This window comes from Metarhizium robertsii (genome assembly GCF_000187425.2).
Source record: "Metarhizium robertsii ARSEF 23 chromosome Unknown MAA_Scf_2, whole genome shotgun sequence".
Lineage (NCBI taxonomy): Eukaryota > Fungi > Ascomycota > Sordariomycetes > Hypocreales > Clavicipitaceae > Metarhizium > Metarhizium robertsii.
The window spans coordinates 317,897-337,959 of record NW_011942160.1 but is presented as its reverse complement, the minus strand read 5'-3'; the positions used below and the strand labels follow the sequence as shown (position 1 = coordinate 337,959).

General features: G+C 53.5%; 8 protein-coding genes across 8 annotated transcripts; 5 read left to right on the top strand and 3 right to left on the bottom strand.

Moving 5' to 3' along the window:
* Positions 1-161: 161 nt before the first annotated feature.
* On the top strand, positions 162-816 carry MAA_07079 (DNA-directed RNA polymerase, subunit K/RPABC2; the record flags this gene model as incomplete). The annotated part of the gene is made up of 4 exons (XM_007825077.2): positions 162-199; positions 278-544; positions 601-720; positions 780-816. 4 exons carry the CDS (start codon positions 162-164, stop codon positions 814-816), a joined length of 462 nt encoding a protein of 153 aa, XP_007823268.2.
* Positions 817-2,772: 1,956 nt separating this feature from the next.
* On the top strand, positions 2,773-3,333 carry MAA_07078 (uncharacterized protein; the record flags this gene model as incomplete). The annotated part of the gene is made up of 2 exons (XM_007825076.1): positions 2,773-2,856; positions 2,995-3,333. The coding sequence occupies 2 exons, from the start codon at positions 2,773-2,775 to the stop codon at positions 3,331-3,333; spliced, it is 423 nt and encodes a 140-aa protein (XP_007823267.1).
* Positions 3,334-3,837: 504 nt separating this feature from the next.
* Positions 3,838-4,825, top strand: MAA_07077 (S-formylglutathione hydrolase; the record flags this gene model as incomplete). Its single annotated transcript, XM_007825075.2, has 3 exons — positions 3,838-4,506; positions 4,564-4,668; positions 4,742-4,825. The coding sequence occupies 3 exons, from the start codon at positions 3,838-3,840 to the stop codon at positions 4,823-4,825; spliced, it is 858 nt and encodes a 285-aa protein (XP_007823266.2).
* A 745-nt stretch (positions 4,826-5,570) lies between these two features.
* MAA_07076 (Spindle pole body interacting protein) lies at positions 5,571-8,166 on the bottom strand (the record flags this gene model as incomplete). Its single annotated transcript, XM_007825074.2, has 3 exons — positions 5,571-5,990; positions 6,046-7,290; positions 7,357-8,166. 3 exons carry the CDS (start codon positions 8,164-8,166, stop codon positions 5,571-5,573), a joined length of 2,475 nt encoding a protein of 824 aa, XP_007823265.2.
* A 2,934-nt stretch (positions 8,167-11,100) lies between these two features.
* Positions 11,101-11,788, top strand: MAA_07075 (EF-hand-like domain protein; the record flags this gene model as incomplete). The annotated part of the gene is made up of 2 exons (XM_007825073.2): positions 11,101-11,296; positions 11,367-11,788. 2 exons carry the CDS (start codon positions 11,101-11,103, stop codon positions 11,786-11,788), a joined length of 618 nt encoding a protein of 205 aa, XP_007823264.2.
* A 2,376-nt stretch (positions 11,789-14,164) lies between these two features.
* On the top strand, positions 14,165-16,743 carry MAA_07074 (small glutamine-rich tetratricopeptide repeat-containing protein A; the record flags this gene model as incomplete). Its single annotated transcript, XM_007825072.2, has 4 exons — positions 14,165-14,831; positions 14,929-16,090; positions 16,149-16,390; positions 16,424-16,743. The coding sequence occupies 4 exons, from the start codon at positions 14,165-14,167 to the stop codon at positions 16,741-16,743; spliced, it is 2,391 nt and encodes a 796-aa protein (XP_007823263.2).
* Positions 16,744-17,154: 411 nt separating this feature from the next.
* Positions 17,155-17,776, bottom strand: MAA_07073 (mediator of RNA polymerase II transcription subunit 10; the record flags this gene model as incomplete). The annotated part of the gene is made up of 3 exons (XM_007825071.1): positions 17,155-17,512; positions 17,581-17,683; positions 17,737-17,776. 3 exons carry the CDS (start codon positions 17,774-17,776, stop codon positions 17,155-17,157), a joined length of 501 nt encoding a protein of 166 aa, XP_007823262.1.
* Positions 17,777-18,224: 448 nt separating this feature from the next.
* Positions 18,225-19,129, bottom strand: MAA_07072 (short chain dehydrogenase reductase; the record flags this gene model as incomplete). The annotated part of the gene is made up of 3 exons (XM_007825070.1): positions 18,225-18,400; positions 18,479-18,708; positions 18,783-19,129. The coding sequence occupies 3 exons, from the start codon at positions 19,127-19,129 to the stop codon at positions 18,225-18,227; spliced, it is 753 nt and encodes a 250-aa protein (XP_007823261.1).
* Between the last annotated feature and the right edge of the window lie 934 nt (positions 19,130-20,063).

Below are 20,063 nucleotides of genomic sequence, written 5' to 3'. Positions count from 1 at the left end.
GGGGAAGCTACGGCAAAACTTGCCCAAATCTTTCAAGTGGAAGGCTGCAATTTTTACGAGGCTGATTTGCAGGAACAAATAAGAACCACAACGCTACGTTTGCGACCTGTTTCTGTTTCCCACATTATACGCGCGCGCAAAATTCCAAAGGTTTTCACATCATGTCTGACTTTGGCGATGACGATGTTGGCGTCGGCGGGTAGGTTTCCTCGCAAAATTTCACGGGCAATATTGAGGGTTGCCTAGAAGCGCAGCGAGCTAATAGCACGCGAAACAGAGACGAGCCCATGCTTGAGGAGGAGGAGGTTACCGAGTACTACGACCCCGAGGTTCTAGACAATGAGGACGGCGAGCGTGGTGAAAATGGCGACGATGCGGATAATGTTGTCGTTTCCGGCGACCCTTCAGCAGCTGCCAATGCCCTCAAGGCTGGCGAAAAGTCCTTGAAAGATAAGAAGATTCCCGAGGCGGATCGGACAACAACTCCCTACATGACCAAGTACGAAAGAGCACGTATTCTTGGCACTCGCGCTCTGCAGATTAGGTAGGATGATGGTTGTGAAGTCTAGCCAGGATACGCAAGCTAATGGGCGAGTGTAGCATGAATGCGCCAGTGTTGGTGGATCTCGAAGGCGAGACCGACCCCCTTCAGATTGCCATCAAGGAACTTCGCGAGAAGAAGATTCCCTTAATCGTCAGGCGATACATGCCTGATGGCTAGTGAGTGCTAACTTAAGCGAAGGCTCGTGCTGGAATTCAGACTAATAGAGTGCGAACAGCTACGAGGATTGGACATGCGAGGAATTGCTGCAATAGTATGAACACGCCGGGCAAGCAAACGGTAATTCGGTCAAGGGCGAAAAGGGAACAATTCACCAAAATTTGCGTCAAGCTGCTGCCATACCAGACGATCAATTCAGCATTCTCTCTAATCCAAGCCAAGCAGGCAGGTCTCTCGGGCGTCATTTATGATTCATGAGCGCGGCGTTTTGAAATTTGGTCGAACGATCACAAACAGGCATTAGATAAAACCCAGAAGAACGGGTGCTTTGGTTATTGGGCTGTGCCGTCTGTTGCAGGAACGAGCCGTTATGGGACGTGTTGACAAAAACAGAGGAATAGGGTAAGCATCTGTGGCAACATGCCGTCATGGATCAGCCAACATCACACAGCGAGAAGGTAGTAAATGGAACTTTGAAAGAGAACAATGCAACATGTCGCGCCCAACGATGATGATTGTACCGTGTGTGCGCAAGCCTCAAGTTGCAGAGGTTTGCAAGATGTTATTCAAGATTTTACTGATATTCAATGTGAGAAGTCTTGGTTGCGGGAATACCAGGCGTTGGCATAATAACTACAGGCTAAATCAAGGAAAATATATTATTTTGGAAATTTTGTCCATAATATATAATATATACTGTCAGATATCATGGGCTACGAAGTTTCAAGGCAGAGCCGCAATCATGCAAGAAATCCAAGAACACAGACAGGCAGGTGCTCTGTAGATACATGCTGGCCTGGCCAACAGCAAGAGCTTTGTTTACTGCCTTTCCGACGAGCTGGCGCTCCCAACCTCCCATTGGCCAAGAGTAGAAACTTGCATCACAAAAAGCAAGGCGGTGCAGCAGACACGAGGTTTCCAGCAGGACGCAACATCGTACAACCTGCAACATGCAATGCGTAACAGGGAGGGGCCTTATCATCGGGAAGATTAACCGACGCTGAAGTCTGAATTAGGGAATTCTGCTTGCGTTGGCGGGCAGCGGCAAGCGGCAACAATTGACGTGAAGACTGTTTACTCTGTAGGAACCAGGCGCAGAAGATGAAACGCCATGACATCGGCCAAGTGCCACAAGATGGGCTGGCCAGAATGACTAACCGCGTGCCGCAAACGCAAGAAAAAACCAGCTGCCGTGGGATGATGATCAATTGCCAAGAACGCAGACGCCCTAGATTAGGGGGTCTGGGGGTTTGATGATTGTGCCGAAATCACGTCGAGTTCGTGTTTAAGCCATGATCGACGTGGTTGGCCTGGATGAGGCTTAGGGGCCAGGCTCACTCTGAGTGGATGGAGCAGCTTTGGCCCCATGGCGGAGACATGACGTCGTTGCTGGGGGCGGCATTCGGATGCCGTTCCAGGCAGGCAGGGTCCATGCCCACCCACTGCTTGCCCTTGATGTTGACGTTATTCCAGGCGGACGTTTGGACACGGCTAGCGTGCCAGTGGGGCAGTTTCCCGCTAAGCCCCTCAAGGACGATCCTGCTTGGCCAGATGCAGCAAACAACAGACTGAATAGACCAACTTGACGGCCGTTGCATCTTGCTCTGCTGGTGGCTCTGGCATAAAACAGCCCAGGAATAGAAGTCCGGTAGGCCGGATTGCCTTTCATCTCATCGTCTCCATGAAACAAAGCTGGCTGCCAAGTGCCCTGTACTCACTGCCCTTTGTGCTATATAAGAGGCTGGGCGCCTCAGTGTGTAAGCGTCTGGTGCGTCTGATCGATGGCGGCTTTGACTCCCTTGCACCCCTGGCTTTTGCAGCTGCACCCGCCTGCGTTTCTGATACACCAATTGGCCGCTCGACCAGACCCAAGATTTCGATTGGCAAGTCACACATCAAGGGTTCTCGGCTGCTCCTGCCTCCAGCACTCCGGCCATCTGATTTCTTGAAACATAAATATTTGACAGCTGCTTTCAATTTTATCCATCGCGATTCACACACCTATCCTCCAACCCTTCCTCGTCTACGGTGCAACATTTAACAACGCCAACATGAAGTATTCCGCTGTCGCTGCCATCGTCTCTTCGGCGGTTGCCGTTTCTGCCTCTCCCGTTGAAAAGCGTGCCATTGGAGGTGTAAGTAATTGCCCTTGCTGCCCAGTCGACTTCTTTTCTTCTTTGCACCAACTTGCTGCAAAAGCGTTCTTGCAAGACCTCAAAACAGCACACTCTTTTTTTTTCTTACTTATCCCCTCATATACTAACACCCTTCAGGTCTTGCTCTGCACCGGCGCCAACTCCACCGGCACTTGCAAGTATTCTGTGTACGAGCTCAACAAGTGCCATCAACTCACGGAGCCATTTTACCAGAACACCAATACCTTTGCCCTCGATGGTGAAAATTTCTACTGCTTCCCCAAGCTCGTCAACTGCACCGATATCTGTACGAGCCCTACTGGCTGCACCTTTGGAGCCGTCGACTACAGTTACGAACACAAGTACAACCTGAGCGCCATTTCTTGGGACAAGTACATTACCAGTTTTCAGTGCGGCATGAAGCAGGACCCGCAAACAAATAACAATGGCTCCTCGTCCAAGCGGTTTCTGTCATGATTCTTTTGCGCATACCACAATGGACGCTTAATACTTGATGGGTTTGGCGGCAGCAAACCCCACACACATGGGATGTTTCGCGGGGAAAGCTCGGCATCGCGTGGCATGTATGCACAACAGAGAGCACATATCGGTAATGGGGCCAGCGGAAAACGTCTGGCGTAATGGTATTATTATACCCTGCCTTGTAATGGGCAGCATATAGATTAATCAATTGGGACATATTTATTTTCATCATTGATAACCTGACGGTTTCTTCAGAGCATTTTGGGATAACTTCCAGGTTTATGACGACATGGACATTGTTCGGAGAGATGCAGCGAATCGGCGGGGTCGGAATCTCAACCCCTCCATTGAAGCTCCCAAGGTGGGAGGAGGTTTCAACCAAGCTCTATAAAACCAGACCCAATCGTCAGTCCAACAACATCCATCCCAGCCTGCAGCCTGTGTAACAATCAAATCCAATACTAGTATATCTTTTCATCACCTGCAAATCTCCCCAAAATGGCCTTCACAACAAACGCCACAATCGCCTCCTTCAACGGCCGCATCCTTAAACTCACCCACCAGTCCAGCAGCACCTCGACGCCCATGAACCTCAACCTCTTCCTGCCCAACACGGCATCGTCATCCAAACCGGCCCCCCTCCTCATCTACCTCTCCGGCCTGACGTGCACGCCGGACAACGTCACCGAGAAGGGCTTCCTCCACGCCCACGCCTCGCCGCTCAACCTCGCCCTCCTCTACCCAGACACGTCCCCTCGCGGCACCAACCTCCCCGGCGAGCACGACGCCTACGACTTTGGCAGCGCGGCGTCCTTCTACATCGACGCGACCAAGGACCCCTGGGACACCAACTACCGCATGGAGTCGTACCTCACCACGGAGCTGCCGGAGCTCCTCTTCGCCAACTTCAAGGAGCTGGACGCCCAGCGCGTCTCCATCACCGGCCACTCCATGGGCGGCCACGGCGCCCTCACCCTCTTCCTCAAGAACCCCGGCAAGTACAAGAGCGTGAGCGCCTTTGCGCCCATCTGCAACCCCAGCCAGTGCCCGTGGGGGCAGAAAGCCTTCGCGGGGTACCTGGGCGACGACAAGGCCGAGTGGGCAAAGCACGATGCCACCGAGCTGGTGAGGCGCTGGAAGGGAAATCTAAACTGCCTGATTGACGTGGTGAGTTTTCTTTCTTTCGTCCCGAATCTTTGCCGCGGCGCTAAGCACAGGGTGTAGGGCACCGGGGATAATTTCTACAACAGCGGCCAGCTGTTGCCGGAGAACTTTGTCGAGGCCGTCAAGGGCGCGGGCGTGGATGGGGTCAATGTGCGCTATCACAAGGTAAGTCGGCGCTGCTGCCTGTTGTCTGGCGTGTTAACGCGCATGTTGTGCTAAACTTGGGGGGACGGGGCAGGCCTATGATCATTCGTATTTCTTTATTTCGACGTTTGCCGAGGACCATGTTCGGCACGCTGCCAAGGCGCTCGGGTTGCTGTGAAGGGGGAATATGACGGGACATTGTGAGGTTTTTGTGCTCGCTGTTTCGCAGGGTTTGGCTCCGGGCTCCGTATTACTGGAAATACATGTCGTACATCTCGCGCATGTGGTGTCAAGTATTATAACGTGGGCTCGTAATGCCAGGCCAGGGAACCCATGTGCCCACGAGGCGGCTTCCCAAGAACGGGAGCCCAAGGCTATTTCCACACGGAGTAATATCCAAACGTAATTTGTTTCTTCCCCAAGTAGAAAAAGTTCTTTGACTCTACTTTGTACACCGCCAAGCCAGTAGGATTCGCCTGTGCACAGGAACAGCGCGTGGTCTTTCATTTAATGTCGGCCCTACAATGGAGCAGCGGACTGCCTGGCAAGAAGCCGGCTGCTCGGCTGCTACAAATACGCTCGACAGCACGCACTAGTAGCACTTGACGTTTGCGAACAAAACCATGACGTGGTCAAACCATGTATCCTGCTTCACCAACTAGACACATTAGCTCTATTCTGACCCATCCAAAGCTGAAGCCTACAAGATAGCATAGCCCCATGCCAACCCATCAAGTCATAACCCGTGCCGTATTGGAATCCCATTAAAACCTTCCCCATCAATAGCAATTAAATGTAAAAATTGAAACCGTGACAAACGCCGCCCATGTGGTGATCTGGCTGTGAATCAAACGCACCCATGCAATGCCACCCAAAAACACAAATTTCCCACCCCTGCCCATACCACAATATTTTCCGTTTCTTTAGCTAATTCTCCGTTCGTAACTGGGACTGAGTCCTTCCTTCTCTAGCTTTGCGCGCATTTCCAAATTGATTTCCCTGCGAATGCGTTCGTAGGCCAGCTTCTCGAAGCGGCTAAGGCCCTTCCACCAGTGTTGGCCGGCTTCGTGCTCCGCAATACGACTGAGGAGCTCGCTCGTCTTTAGACGCACCTCGCGATCTTGGTGGAACAATCCGAGGGCGAGATAGAAGAGGCCGGCGTGTGACTCGGGTGCCACGTTTAGCAGCAGGCAGATCTCGTCGTAGGAATGTATACACTTTGAAAGCGTGAGGTAAATATCTTTGCTCTGGCTGGGAGATAGCCGTTGCATTCGGAGCCGGTCGTGCATGTGTGCCAGGTCAAGACCCTTTAATGGCCGAACCGTATATACCTGCGCGAGGTCCTGTTTACCGTCAATTGATGTACTTGACCATTGATTGGGGTGAAAAGATTCCTACCTGGATGTAGCTGTAGTAGCTCCGCGTGTTTCGCCAGCCCTCGATTCTAGTCACATTCCCGGCGAGTTCCTTATTCTTCGCCGCGTCATCTGGCCAGACATAACCGTGGCCGCTGGCCCCCGGAAGGCTCATATCTTGGTCCTCACTGCCAATATACAAGGCGCTTGCGCCATACACGCTCTCTTCAAACTGGGCTGCGATACGGGTGAATTTCGTGACCCAGTCTCTCCATTTGGCGCGAATCACTCTTTCGCCGTGGCGCACAGCAATGCTCTTCAGAATATCTATCATGAAAGCTCCATCGCCCGTCAGATCTTGGTTGTTATTTGCATTGCCGCTGGCCACGGTCGCCAATGGTGGATTCTGTTGCTGAAAGTACAACAACCCCTCCGTAACAGCGGCTGGCTCAATCTTGCTGCTAATCTTGATGCGGCCGCTCGGCAGATCGCAGAGAATGTCCCACCATTCGGGATGCATCTCAAAAGTAGGGTTGGTGACACCGGCAATAAAGCCAGGGACGTTTAAGAGATCGTCAATCTTGGTCAGGTCGGTGTAGGGGAAAGCGTGTCGAGTGAAGCCTCGCAACAGCCCACCAGACGCAAGAGCACATGCAGCCAGGACAGCCTCGGCAACCTCACCTGAAGGCATGTTGTGACCCAAGAAGATGATTCGCTTTTGTGTCAGTAACGCATTGACCAGGACAATAATGGGATGCGTGCCAGCTCCATTGGTTGTCAGGTGGGGATGAAGGGTAAATGCCTGCGGCGACTTCGCGTGTGGTTCGGAAAAGTTTTGAATGAGCTTGATCAGAGAGAAGTCGCCAACTGTCTCTGGCATGACGGCCGTAGGAACCTTGATTGGGATCGGAATTCCTTTGTACATGACTTTGCTCTCAAATTCGTGCGTATCCCTTGGGACTGAGTACAAGGCTTGGCTTCCACCCTCGACGTGAGCTTTCGTGCCGGCGCGAGATATCCCGCCCGATTTGACAGGACTTCTTGAATCCTCTACTTGTCCGTCTATCAACCCATCGGCTTTGTCCTCGGCCATTCGTATTTGAATCATTTGCTCAAACTTCTCGACAAATAGATCACGATTCTCACTAGCTAACAAGAGGTGCCTTTCGAGGATGCTGAGCCGGGGCATAAGAGACAAATCCATGGCATTGACGGCATCGTAAAGCATGGAGAGGGTTTCGGGAACGGGAGACTTGAAATACTCTTCCAAGGCAAGTAAGAGCAGAGGCTGTGGGCCGCAACGGTTTATTGTTAGCTTCATGTGTAGCTGGAAAATAGTTGTCGCTCGACTCACCTTGTAAATGTGTAAAAAGGGATGCCTCGTACAAATGGCCATGGCTTTGACGACGGCACCACGCTTTACAGACTTGTCATGTTTGGTGTTGACAAGGTTCAATACATGAATCAATGGCGGGCCTTCTCCGCCCTCGGGTTCGCTGTCGGTGGATTCGTCGTCTACATCTTCATCATCATCGTCCTCGTCGTCAAATTCCTCCTCATCATCCTCGGATATGACCCCAGCCGCTCTATTTCGCCTCCTCCTGCGCATTTGTCTCTTCCTCTCCTTTACTTGTCTCTCGGCATCCTCTTCCTCTTGGCTGGTATCTTTGTGCAGGAAAAATATGGTCCAGTCTTGGTTTCGAGCGTGTGCCTGATCAGGGAGCATAAGCTCCGCCAGCATGTTTTCATCTCCGGTAATGGCGACTGGATATTGGTGTTCCATAACAGGACCTCGGTCAATGTCGAACGAGGCCACCAGGATATACTCGACATGGTTATCGGCTGACCCACGGGGATACTGCGACCTGAGCCTTCTCGACGACCGGGCATCGGCGTTCAATCGATAAGGTGCCGACAAGGACGAGTGCTGAGATGATGGAGCCAATGATGGCGTCTTGGACTTGGAACTCGGATCCGAGGTGCGGTCTGTCTCGGCCACAGGAAACTGAGGTGACTTGGCTTGACGAGAATTTTGGGACATCTGCGATGGGGATCGCGATGACGGGAATGAGGAGAGAGAGGCTCGTCGATTGGATAGGGACCCATTCGATCGATTGTTCATGGCGTTTTGCCGGTTCATGTACGGAAGGGCGGTGGCCATCATGATGAGTAACGGACGGACGTCCTACGCCAGCCAGATGATGGATGGGCGAATACCACCAAAACGAGCAATGGTGATGGCGATGGCAGTAGCCGTCTCGAGGGGTCCTCGAAATGACCGTCTCGTCTACCTGGGTATTCGACAAACAGTTGGCATGCGGAGATGGCCGGCCACAACGCCCATATGCCGCCTCCCCCTCTGGCGCCAGTGGTGTGAACCAGAGGTTCGCGAGGAGCTTGATGTTTCTACTTGTCGTTCGCTCTCGGCTCTGTGGCTATCCGACCCGAAACGTTTCCTAGGCAAGGCCAATGAGGGGAGCAGCGGGAAGTCAAAAAAGACGACAACGGCCAGCAGCAAGAGGGCTTGGCTGTATGGAGCTGGTTGAGCTGGTTGAGCCCGCAACGCCGTCAAGGCATGCAGTGTCTGCCCGCAGAAACACCGTCAATGTCAGGGAAGCCGACGATCTTGGAGATTGATGCGACAGGAACAGGTTCGGGGTGCCGAACAGGGGGAGAGGACCGGATGTCGACTGGCGAAGTGATGCTGGCGAGGGGGCAGTCACGGAGCAACACCGACACATGATCCGGAGACTATTGACGACGTCGACGTCGGGACTCGATGCACATCAGACGGCAAAAGTCGAACTCCTGAAATGCGGCCCAGGGGTCGCAGGGGTTGCAGGCAAACGGCGCCACTTGGCAGGTGAGGAGCGTCACTGGGCCAGTCGACCGACGACGACTGGAGTTGATGGCGGCCAACAAGCACCGCTTGCATCCAATGTTCAGGGCCCAGTCGTGTGCAGTCAATCGCTAGTCGACGACGCCGGGCCAGGGCTCGTGCGCTGAGTGGACGGGCAATTGGAGGCGGGCGGGGCCCGGATGGCTTGAGGCGCCACGCAGGACAGGCCAACGTGGAAGGCCATGAATTGACTCGGTGAAACTCACACAGACGTTGGATGATCATTCTCTTCTCTTCTTCTTCTTTTTCTTTTCTTTGGGTGCTGCTTTGCGGTTGGTGGCGGCTGGTGGTGTATGGCCGGCGTCTCAGGGCGGGTTTGAAACGTCGATTCTGCGCCCGCAGCCATCAGTCAATTGAGCTTCTGCAGTGTGTGTCTGTGACCGCTCTTTGTGCGGAGCGCACGCAGGCTTGGATAAGATATTGACCAAGTACATACTTAATGCAAGCGAGTACTCCGTAGCGGGTGCGGAGTACAATCAATCGGAGTACCAGACCAGACTTGACCTGAGAATCGTGCCAAAGCGGCACCTGATGCTAGCCTCATGCAACATCGGGCCAAGCAGAGCGCCGCGCCGCCGACCTTCACCCTCAACGTTTAAGTGCTGTCTACCGACACCTCCGTATCAGAGTATCGAATGTTGCCGCACTCTGTAATACAATGTCGCATGTGCGGTCGGGTCTGTGTCTTATGTCAGTTTGAGGGTTCGAGGCTTGAATGTGCCCCTGGCGCCCGCCCCTGCAAAGAGAGGGTGACAAGAAGGTTGGCCATGCGCCGCCATTGGGTGCCCTTCCGCCAGGGACCTTTTCAGGGACCAGATGGGAGACGACATGGAGAGGCAAAAAGGGTCAATGTGGCCCACACCCGCCAACGATTCAAGAACCTCTGGCCCATTGGTGGGCGGAACCCCACACCACCAGTGATCTGGCGAGCCTCCAAGTACTTAAGTACTAAGTAGTAACCAAGATCAAGGGCTAAAACAACACAGAAGGCAAATCTTGCAAGAAGCAGCACAGACAATACAGCGGGGAAATGCAAAGCCCACGCGCTTCTTGCAGTCGGGTTGCATGCCACATGGCAAATGGAACGTCACAAACAAACAAACAAAAAAACAACAATCCGCTGCAGATGCAAACATGGACGATTTGGCCGTTTTGCGCTTCTTTGAGACACATGGCCGGCAGGGATCACCCACAGCATGGCAAAGGCTGACAAGTGCCACTATTTGCGCGTGTTTCCCCCTGGATACTCGGAGTGGCTTCATCAACGCCGAAATTGTGTATGAGCGGGAGGCTACTCGCTCTTCCCAAAGGTCGACTGATTAACACCTAAGTACATAAAGTTATGTACTACATTGTAGGCCTCTTTTTTTAAGTGGCTTGCCCACTTTTATTTGCCAACGGGTGAAAAATACAGATTGCCGACTTAAGCCTCAGGACCCAAGTAGTACTCCGTGCTACTGAGCTACTCTGTCCAGTGCCTTCATTGGCCATGTAAGCTTGTGGCTAGTGACAGCATCGCGCATGGATGCTCTCTGCGCCACTTGTGCCAGCCACATGGGGCCCGCTGGACCTGCAAGGCTGCCGTTGTTATGGCTCTTAATTGTTTACATTGGGAACGCAGACCACCGGCCGTCGGCGAATCGCCTCGCTTCGCTTGTTTCGCTCAGGCATTTTGATCACTGTCCTTCTCGCCAATACTCGAAACCGCATGCCACAAGGAACCAAAGATTGCAAAACTAGAGCTTCTCAAAGTCATTTCCCTCCTCTTTCCTATCGTTCATCGACTCCAATTCAACGTCCGCCGTTCCTTGAACCTTGATCTCCACATAGATCAACACGTTCCTTGGCCAACCAACATCCTATCCTGGACAAAATCGCCGCGGTCAGCATGGTAAGAGCTACGCATGAAGCCGTTGAGGCGCCCCCAAATATACTGCCTTTTAACACCTCTCTCATCATCACCAGTCTGTTTCAACATCGTACAAGCCATCTCCATTGGGCTACGGCTCGCCTCCATCACGCAACTCACCCTTCCGCCGGCCAGAATCTCCAGCATCACCATCGCCGTTACGACATACAACACCCACCAGTTCTCCAACTAAGACTGCTTCACTCGCTACGCCATCTCGTTTTGCACGGCCGACTACGCCTACAACTCCGACGAATAGTTGGACGCCGCGTGCAAAATCGCCGGACACCATGACGCCTTCATCACCACATAGGTCATCTCAGCAGACGAGCGTGTCTGTATCACAGCCCCTTGCAAGCGGAAACGCATTATCACAACTACAGCCAGCACAGGTCAGAACGCTGAGGGACGGGTTCCAGATTTTAGATCGAGACTGTGATGGCATGGTGAATCGCGAAGACGTCGCTGACATGTTGAGCCAGTTGGGTGCGTTTTGCGATGATGATGGACTCGGGGACGTCAAGTTCTGTCAGTTGAGCTAATCTTGCTGGTGTAGGTCTTCCCAATAGCGCGTCTGATGTTTCACAATTTTTTCCTCCATCAAAATCACAGACCATTGCATTGGCGGCATTCTTGAACTCGTTAGCAGAAACGTTATGTCAACTTTCGCCCAGCGCGGAGCTGCTTTCGGCATTCTCCGCTTTTGATGACGATGACAGTGGTCAGGTAGACTGGGCCGAGCTCAGAGACGCGCTGCTCAACACGGCGCCGGAACCTGGCGAGCGACCTCTGGCTGCGGCTGAGGTTGAGCGTGTCGTCAATGGCTTCACCGGCCGACGAGCCTTCAATCGAAATATCAATGCGCAGTTGGGTGCCAAGAAGGGTGAGGTGTTCAAGTATAACGAGTTTGTCAACTCCATCATGGGATCTAATGGGGCGTCGGAAGGATCGTCGCAAGAGAACTCGGAGGAGCAATGATGTCAGGGTGTGCGTAGAAGTCGAGAAGCCACCATCTCTGAGAGGTATTGATCGTTTTGATTTGCGCGCTTTGCGCTCGTGCGTTGGGGTAAGCGATTGCACAGGACTAGTCCGTACGGAGTACTAGATGTATTTATGATAGGCATACGGAGCACACACATTGTCGTAAACTTGCATCAAAAAGGGTCGTTGGACATGCAGTCTTGGCAACGTTATTGATGTTTGGTGAAATGAGCGGGATGCCTCAGTCCCCATGACTTTGCTCTCTAAAATGAATGAACAGCCGCTGGGGTGTTGAGCCTGTTTGATGAGCGAGGGTGTTGACGAAATTAAGGACAAGGATTGGATCAGGGCCTGGAGCACTCGAGTGGGCAGAGGGGAGCCGGTCAAGGGCGCGGCGGGCAGGCTCACAATGGGACCTCCCGCATTGTTTGGGGAAGGCACAACCGGAGGGTGGTGTATTGGTGCAACCTGCGCGGCATAAAATTACAGGTCGAGAGACGAAGGAAATTAGACGAACCCTCTAGTCCGTAATCGGTCGTCTGCACAGCTTAGAAAAGGCATCCAACAGATGCTACAGACGACCTTGTCTAAGTCGGGGGATTTGAAAGAGAAAAAGGAGACGGGGCTACGAGCGGTTGCCTAGCATACACTGTACGTAGCACGGCGTAATCGGTGCTTGGGTTGGCGGTGCGGTATGGTGTTCTGGTACTCCGTACGTTGTGTGCGGCTATCAACGTACCAAGCTCCCGCTGTCACAGTCTGCGCAGGTGCGAGTCGGGGCCGGCTGCAAGGCCGATCCGCCCCTCCATGTCCTAAAGTTTTCTCCAGCCCACGTCACTAAGGAACTTTGCCGCGCCGGCCGGGCCCAATCTAAGCAACTCCTAGGTCGCGGCCCCACTGAACCTTCTAGAAACCTTGCTGGCTACGTGCAAAACCCCGTTAAGCAACTGCAGACTCGGCTCTGGAACCCCCTGTAGGTCGCATGCACAAGTGAGGACCAGCCGCCGCCAAGGGCCACATGGGCACTGTGTTCCACCAGCTCGGCGTCACATCACCGTGATAGGATGGTGCTTGCTTGGGCAGCTGGGAGACGGGCAGGACGGGATGCAGGCAGAGTGGTTGCTGATACAACAATGCGGGTGACTGGCTGAGGCGTCATTCTACAGTGCCATCATTGGCAGGCGGAAGAAGGAGACCAAAAGGCAAAGGCTGGGGGAGGACCCAGAGAGGACGGCCGACTCAGCAGGATGCAGCACCGTGAGGCGACATCGAGGCAGACATGGACCAACAGATGATGGCTTGCGCAGTGGTCAAGTCGGAGTACAATACGGAGTACACCTTTGTGTTTCGCGGCCAAAAAAAAAAAGAGAGAGAGAGAGAGACGTTGCCCCTGTCTTGCGGGGGTTGGCTGATACCCCTGACCAGACTTCACGATATTGGCATTTCGAGTACAGTGGTTGTCGATGCGAATGACCAAGGTCCTCGAGCATGCGAGACATTCAAATGTTACCGGCGCTCCGGGGCTCGTTAATAACTTGCGGAGCATGGAAACAAAGAAAAGGATAACACGTAGCCATGTCCACCAGCGCAGTGAATCGCTGCTCTCGCAATTTTCGATTCAACAGCCCAAGTGAGGTGACGGAGCTCATGCTGCCACCCCTTGTCCGTCAGCCTCCATTTGCCTCAATCAATCCATCTCTCTCCAGTCTGCAGCTCTGCCTCGCCTCCATCCTCCGTCCAGTTGCCAGGTCACAGGTTGGTTGCGGCCCAGTCAAACCCGTCAAACGTGGCCCATCACTTCTGAGCGTTTGATAAATCGCGGGCTGGGATTTTCTCGTCCCTCTTCCTTTTGCCGTCTCCTTTGCTCCTTTGCGCCGCCTACGTTGCTCCTGCTAACCTTGCGCACTGCGACGTCAGTTCTGGTCAGGGCTTTTTTTTTTTTTCCTTTTCTCTGCCAAGTTTTCTTTCTGCTTCTTTTGCTCTCTTTGCATCCTTGGACCTCCCGTTCTCCGTCGACAAGAAAAATCCTGCCCCAACCACGACCTCCGTTTTTTGCACCGAACCATCTTCGATCGGCCATTTCCCAGAAACAATCAATCAATAGCTTGCTGGATCTCCTCGGGACGGGCCTACCGCCTCCTGAAGCACCGCGCCACTGTGCTGACTGTGCCTCGTCCTGCTGGGCTGCCCACGTTACGTACCTTTTGGACTTGGGCCCCCTTAGGCTCTTGGTGCTCGGTTACAGTGCCACCCACCCCCATCCGAGTCCTTTATCCGATATATTCTTGTGTCGAGGCTCGGGACCGCCCTGCTCCATCAGGTTTGGCCGTCCCGCTCTAATACCGCAGAGCCCGTTTTGGAGCTGGCTAGAAGATGAAGTTCTTTGGCGGGAGCAAAAAGCAATCGTCCACCTCGACCTCGTCGTCAAGGAAGCATACGCCTAGTTCTAGCGTTGACGACCGCGACTTCTTGCAGCACCAGACGCACCCACACTCGGAGCCTGCGTCGCCCACAAAGGGCTCGTCCAACAATAAGTCCCCCTCCAAAAGAAGCTCACGGCCAGTCTCGTACCGGGAACCCAAGGACCCTGCTCCTGAAAAGTCGTCGTCGTCCTCCTCTACACCCCGCCACGCGAGACTTTCTCGACACTCTACTGAGCCGTCGTCTACTTCGTCCTCGCGGCGCAGTAAATTTGACCCCGACACGCATCCTCTCAACTTGCCACCCGAGGAGCGGCGTCGCCTGTCCAAGTTGTCCAATTCCACCATGAGCGATCACATGGATATTGACCGGGAGCCGGTCAACGGCGCCTCGTCGCCTGCCTCGCAGCCGCAGAGTAACCCTTCGGCCCAGGCGAACTTCTCGGTTCCTATCCCAAATGGAACCCATCACAATGATGCTCCTGCGCCGCCACCACACAGATCTAACCCGTCCAGTCCGGTACCGACGGCTCTAGACGACGCCGAAGCCTACAAGGCTGCGGGCAACAGGTTTTTCAAGGACAAGAATTACACAAAGGCTATTGAACAATACTCCAAAGGTATGACCATGCGTGACGGCTCGATGTCTGCGCCATGCCCATCTATCCTCCCTTGCACAATTTTTTTTTTTTTGCTGACTTGTTTCCTATTCACTAGCCGTCGATCTGTTCCCTGACTCACCAACTTATCTGAGCAATCGTGCCGCCGCTCGCATGTCCAATGGCCAGTATGCGGCTGCCCTGGAAGACTGTAGTCGCGCTGCCGACCTCGACCCCCAAAACTCCAAGATTCTGCTACGGCTTGCTCGTATCTACACTTTTCTGGGTCGCCCCGAGGAGGCCATGACAACCTTTGGTCGCATCACGCCCGCGCCATCCGCCAAGGACATGGCTCCGACCAAAGAGATGATGTACCACATTGACACGGCCAAGCACATTCTAAAGCAAGGTACTGGTGTTACAATGGCTCTCCATGCTATAGACCAGGCGGAGCGCGGGCTGGGACCTGGTGTCCTGAAGCCTCGCAAGTGGCAGCTCCTTCGCGGCGATGCACATTTGCTTGTTGGCCGCGAGAATAATTTGGGTGAAGCACAAGGCATCGCGATGGCTCTGTTACGAAACAATGCTCAAGACCCTGAGGCTCTAGTACTCCGCGGCCGAGTTTTCTATGGCCAGGGCGACAACACCAAGGCCATTCAGTCATTCCGTATGGCCCTCACCTGCGATCCAGATTATCGTGATGCCGTCAAGTGGCTCAAAACAGTGCAGAGGCTAGACCGTATGAAGGAGGAAGGTAATGTCGAGTTCAAGGCTGGTCGATTCCAAGCCGCCATCGAAAAGTACAGCGAAGCTCTTCAGGTTGATCCCAACAACCACAGCATTAATGCCAAGCTCCTCCAGAACCGCGCTCAGTGCAAGATTAAGCTCAAGCAATACAACGAGGCAATCGCCGATGCTGAAAAGGCCGTCAGCCTTGATCCGAGTTACCTCAAGGCCAAAAAGACCAAGGCCAACGCACTTGGTCAGGCTGGAAACTGGGAGGAGTCTGTTCGGGAGTGGAAGGCGATTCAGGAGGCTGACCCTGAAGACCGCACTATTCCCAAAGAGATTCGCAGAGCCGAACTTGAGCTGAAGAAGAGCCTACGGAAGGACTACTACAAGATTTTGGGTGTGGAAAAGGACTGCGGGCCTGATGATGTCAAAAAGGCCTACCGTAAGATGGCCATCAAGCTTCACCCTGACAAGAACCTGGACGATCCAGATGCCGAAGCCAAGTTCAAGGACCTGTCAGAAGCCTATGAAACCTTGAGCGATCCTCAGTAAGTTCAACCTAAAGATGTGTCATCCAAGATCAAGCATATACTAACCCTCGCATAGGAAAAAGGCTGCCTATGACAATGGCGACGATCTCATGGACCCTGCAGACATGTTTGGTGGCGGGGGTATGGGCGGCATGGGTGGAATTGACCCCGAGATTCTGTTTAGTATGATGGGCAACCAGGGCGGTTTTGGTGGAGGCGGCTTCCGATCCGCCGGAGGGTTCCCTGGAGGTGCAGGAGGCTTCCCAGGCGGTGCTCAGTTCAACTTTGCCAACGCCGGCGGTGGCCGATCCCGGGGCGGTCAGTTTCCCTTCCAGTGACCACCAGCTCAAGACGCGCCAGAGAGTGAGGAGGAAGAGGAAGAGCAGGAGGCAGTTCAGTGGGACACAGACGACAGCGATTCTCGGGACACGAATATCCCTGAGGATCATGCCACAGCTAAAGAAAAGCTTATGCATGAGTATCAGCAACGCCGCGACACCCGCAACAATCTAGTTGATACACTACGTCAGTACGGCATGCTGGTTCTGGCGGCCGTGGTTTTGTTGCCGCCACACCTTGCCGTTGCCGCTGTTTTCTGCATGTCACTGGTGTATATGTTGATGAGATATGTTCGGCCAAGTAGCCGCAGGGCGACGAAACCAACTGGATAGACCATGTTTTTTTTTTTGGGGGGGGGGGGGAAGGCCAATACGCAGGGACGCTCGTCGCATGTGAACATCTACAAGGCGTTATAGACCATTGTCAAAGTGATTTTATTAATTATTTGCTCACTGTTCTTCAATTCTTTTTTGTTTATCTGGAAACACAACAAGACAACAGCAGTCTCAGCTGCGGTTGAGGAAGCACATGACTCACGGGTTCACAAGGACGGGTTATTTCCAACGGTGGATAGAAACGCACGTAAACGATGACGTGTGTATATTACACCAGTTTATGTCATTCCAAAGGACAGTCCAAGTCAAATTCATTCATCACGGGGTATCATAGTGTCTGTCTACTCTTGCTCCTTTTGCCGTCTGCGTCACAGCCGTCCATTCATCCTGTTCGCTTGTAGCCCGCCCTCATCTCGTGCCGTTCCCCGGCGCGCCTGTAGACGAAGACGCGGCAGCAGTATCGCCATTCACCTCGGGCAGCGGCCGGCCGCCCGTCTCGCGCACAACCCGCTCCACGTCGGGCCTGAGCTCGGGCAGCGCCGTCGCCATCTCGCGCGCCAGCACGTCCCTGAACTCCCCGAAGGCGTGCATCTTGCCGCGCATGAGCTGGTTCCCGCGGCGCACGAGCTCCACGAACTCGCGCGTGTAAATGTCCGGGTTGCGGCCGTTCTCGACGTACTCGAGCAGTTCGGGCGGGACGGACGGCAGCGACGCGTTGCCCGACGTCGTTGCGTGGAGGGCTTGTAGGCTTGCCGAGAGGGTTTTCCTGCACGCTGTCAGACTGAGCGTTTTCTTGGGGGAGGGGGGGGTTTAAGGGCAGCCAGGGCATGTCACATTTCGTTGGAGAGGACGTCGCGGCTGGGGCGGCCGGTGGTGTCGTAGGTCGAGACTTGGACCATGATTTGGTACAGGTCTTGGATTACGTCCTTGAGCTGCTCTGCTAGAGGTTAGAGGGGGCGCCGGGTGTGGGATGTATCGGGGTTTGCGTACGCTCGAGGACGTCTTGGTCTAGGCGGTCGACTGGTGCCATGGTGGTTTGTCGGGTTGGGAGAGGTGGTTATGGGAGTTGAGGTGCGAGATGGCGGGTAACATGTTGGTTTTGGAGGTTTTGGAGGTTGAGGGGGTGGGGCGGCGGAGTGGGCACTTGGCGGAGACAAGACAAGCGAGGCGGGACCGGTTTGCCTGTGGTGTAAGTGAGCTTTGGAACGGGCGATTTATGAGTATGATGGATGGCGGGGAAGAGAGGCCATGATGCAAGTTTCTCTTGCGGGTTGACAGGGAAATTGGGCGGAGCTTCATCAAGTCTCGGATATAGCAAGGATAATAGGTGGCAAGCACGTTCACTAGTGTTGAGCGATATGAACACGGCCAATGTGTTCATGAGCATCCGCTGCATTTGATACTTATTAATCCTATCCCCATACGCCGTATTTCCCTTGTCAACTACCCTTTAGATACATGATATTGCATGTTGCCAACTACCTAGTGGTGTAGCCACCGTTGGCAAACAATGTCTGGCCTGTGATCCAGCCACCCTCCGTGACGAGGAAACGGATAATTGGCGCTATGTCCTCGGTCTTGGTGAGGCGCCCGCCGAGAGCTTGGCTCTTGTGGAAAGCAACAGCCTCGGGAGACTCTTGTGGGTAAAAGAAGGCTGTGTATACAATTGATCAGTTTTTGTCTTGTTCGTCTAACAATCGGCTGGTTTTTCAAAAGCAAGAAAGCGACTCACGAGTATCCATGGGGCCGGGAGCAACTGCGTTGACACTGATTCCGCGGGGCTGAAGCTCCTTTGCGACGCCACGGGTGAAGTGTTCAACTGGAGCCTTGGATCCGGCGTACGAAGTGTAAAAGCCGGTAAAGGCAGCGAGGAGAGCCGTGACAATGGTAATCAGCTTGCCACCGTCTTCGACGTTTTTAGCGCCGGCCTTGAGAATGAAGAATGCAGACTTGGAGTTGACCCTATGCCACGTTAGTCTCGCCAAGAGCTGCATATAAGAGGGAGGGGAAAATAGGAATAGTTGGGATTCGCGTACGCAAACATCTCATCGTACTCGGCTTCCGTAACATCTTGAATTGGCTTCTTGAGCACCTTGCCGACCGTGTTGATAACAATATCAATCCTCCCAAAGTCCTTCTTCACAGAGTCAAACAGTTTGTTGACGGCAGCCTCGGTGGTGAGGTCGGCTTGGTAGAACTGGAGCTTGATGCCAGGGTACTTCTGCTTGAGCACAGCTTCGAACTTTGTGGCATCTTCCTTCGACTTGGCAGAGTTGTAATGCAAGGCCAGGTTGGCTCCAAGTGCAGCGAGCTCTTTGGCAATATCGGCGCCAAGATTCTTGGCTCCCCCAGTGATGATGGCAGTCTTTCCCTTGAGAGACATTGTGCAGAAGGTGTATCGAAGTGAAAAAGCAGTGAAAAACCAGGATAGTGTAAGACTTGTTGAGTTGAGGGCTGTCTAGTGAGTTTCGAGCTTTCATAGGCTTTCCCCTCAAAAAAAAATTCATGCTCTCCTCTGGCCTTTTATACGCCGTTCCATGGCTGTCAACTTGCCTGCCTGCCGGCCGTTTTCAGTTTCCAAATGGCATCAGAGTTTATCGGATTTCAATCCTCCGAATGACAGGCTTAGCTCCGTGACGTGCTTCAGAGCCCCGACCAGGAAAGCAAGAGTCGGGAAACCAAGTCCACAAGGCAAGGCATAATACCTGCACGAGGAGACCCCTCAGAATTTGACTTCACTAGATGCGCCTGTTGCAGACACCTCTTTAGGAAAGGAGCCGCATTGAGGATGCTGGTCGGAGCGTTTGAGTTCAACGGTGGCGCATGAAATCAAGTCTTGATTTGTTCCGACCAATATATATCCACAGGCCCTCTGCGGCGGTTGCTTCAAGATGCATTGCCTCGATTTGGTTAGAGCGCGACATTATTTGTCCCGCCAAAAGATGGATTGGCCTCGTGGCAATTCAACCCATGAACGATCGTCTTAGGCCCAAGGTACGAACCCAGCAGCCTCGGGCTCGCACGTCAAGCTACCTAGGTAGCTAAGGTCCGTTTGGGGATGTGACACTGGTTGGATGGAGCATAATATCCAGTGGCAGGTACAACGTGTCGTTCGTGCCTAGTACCTCAGGTACCTGCATGTCGCTCACGATGGCATTCTAGGTTAGGTGTTATATGTTAGTGGTGTGTATAATCAATGCTTGACGGGAGGCGACACATCTTGTCAAAGACTGCAGCCCTTCTCGTCCTGTCCTCTCTTGCGGGCTTGAATCCAGCCTTCTCCATTGAACCCCTCACCGTCGTAACGCCACCACTTC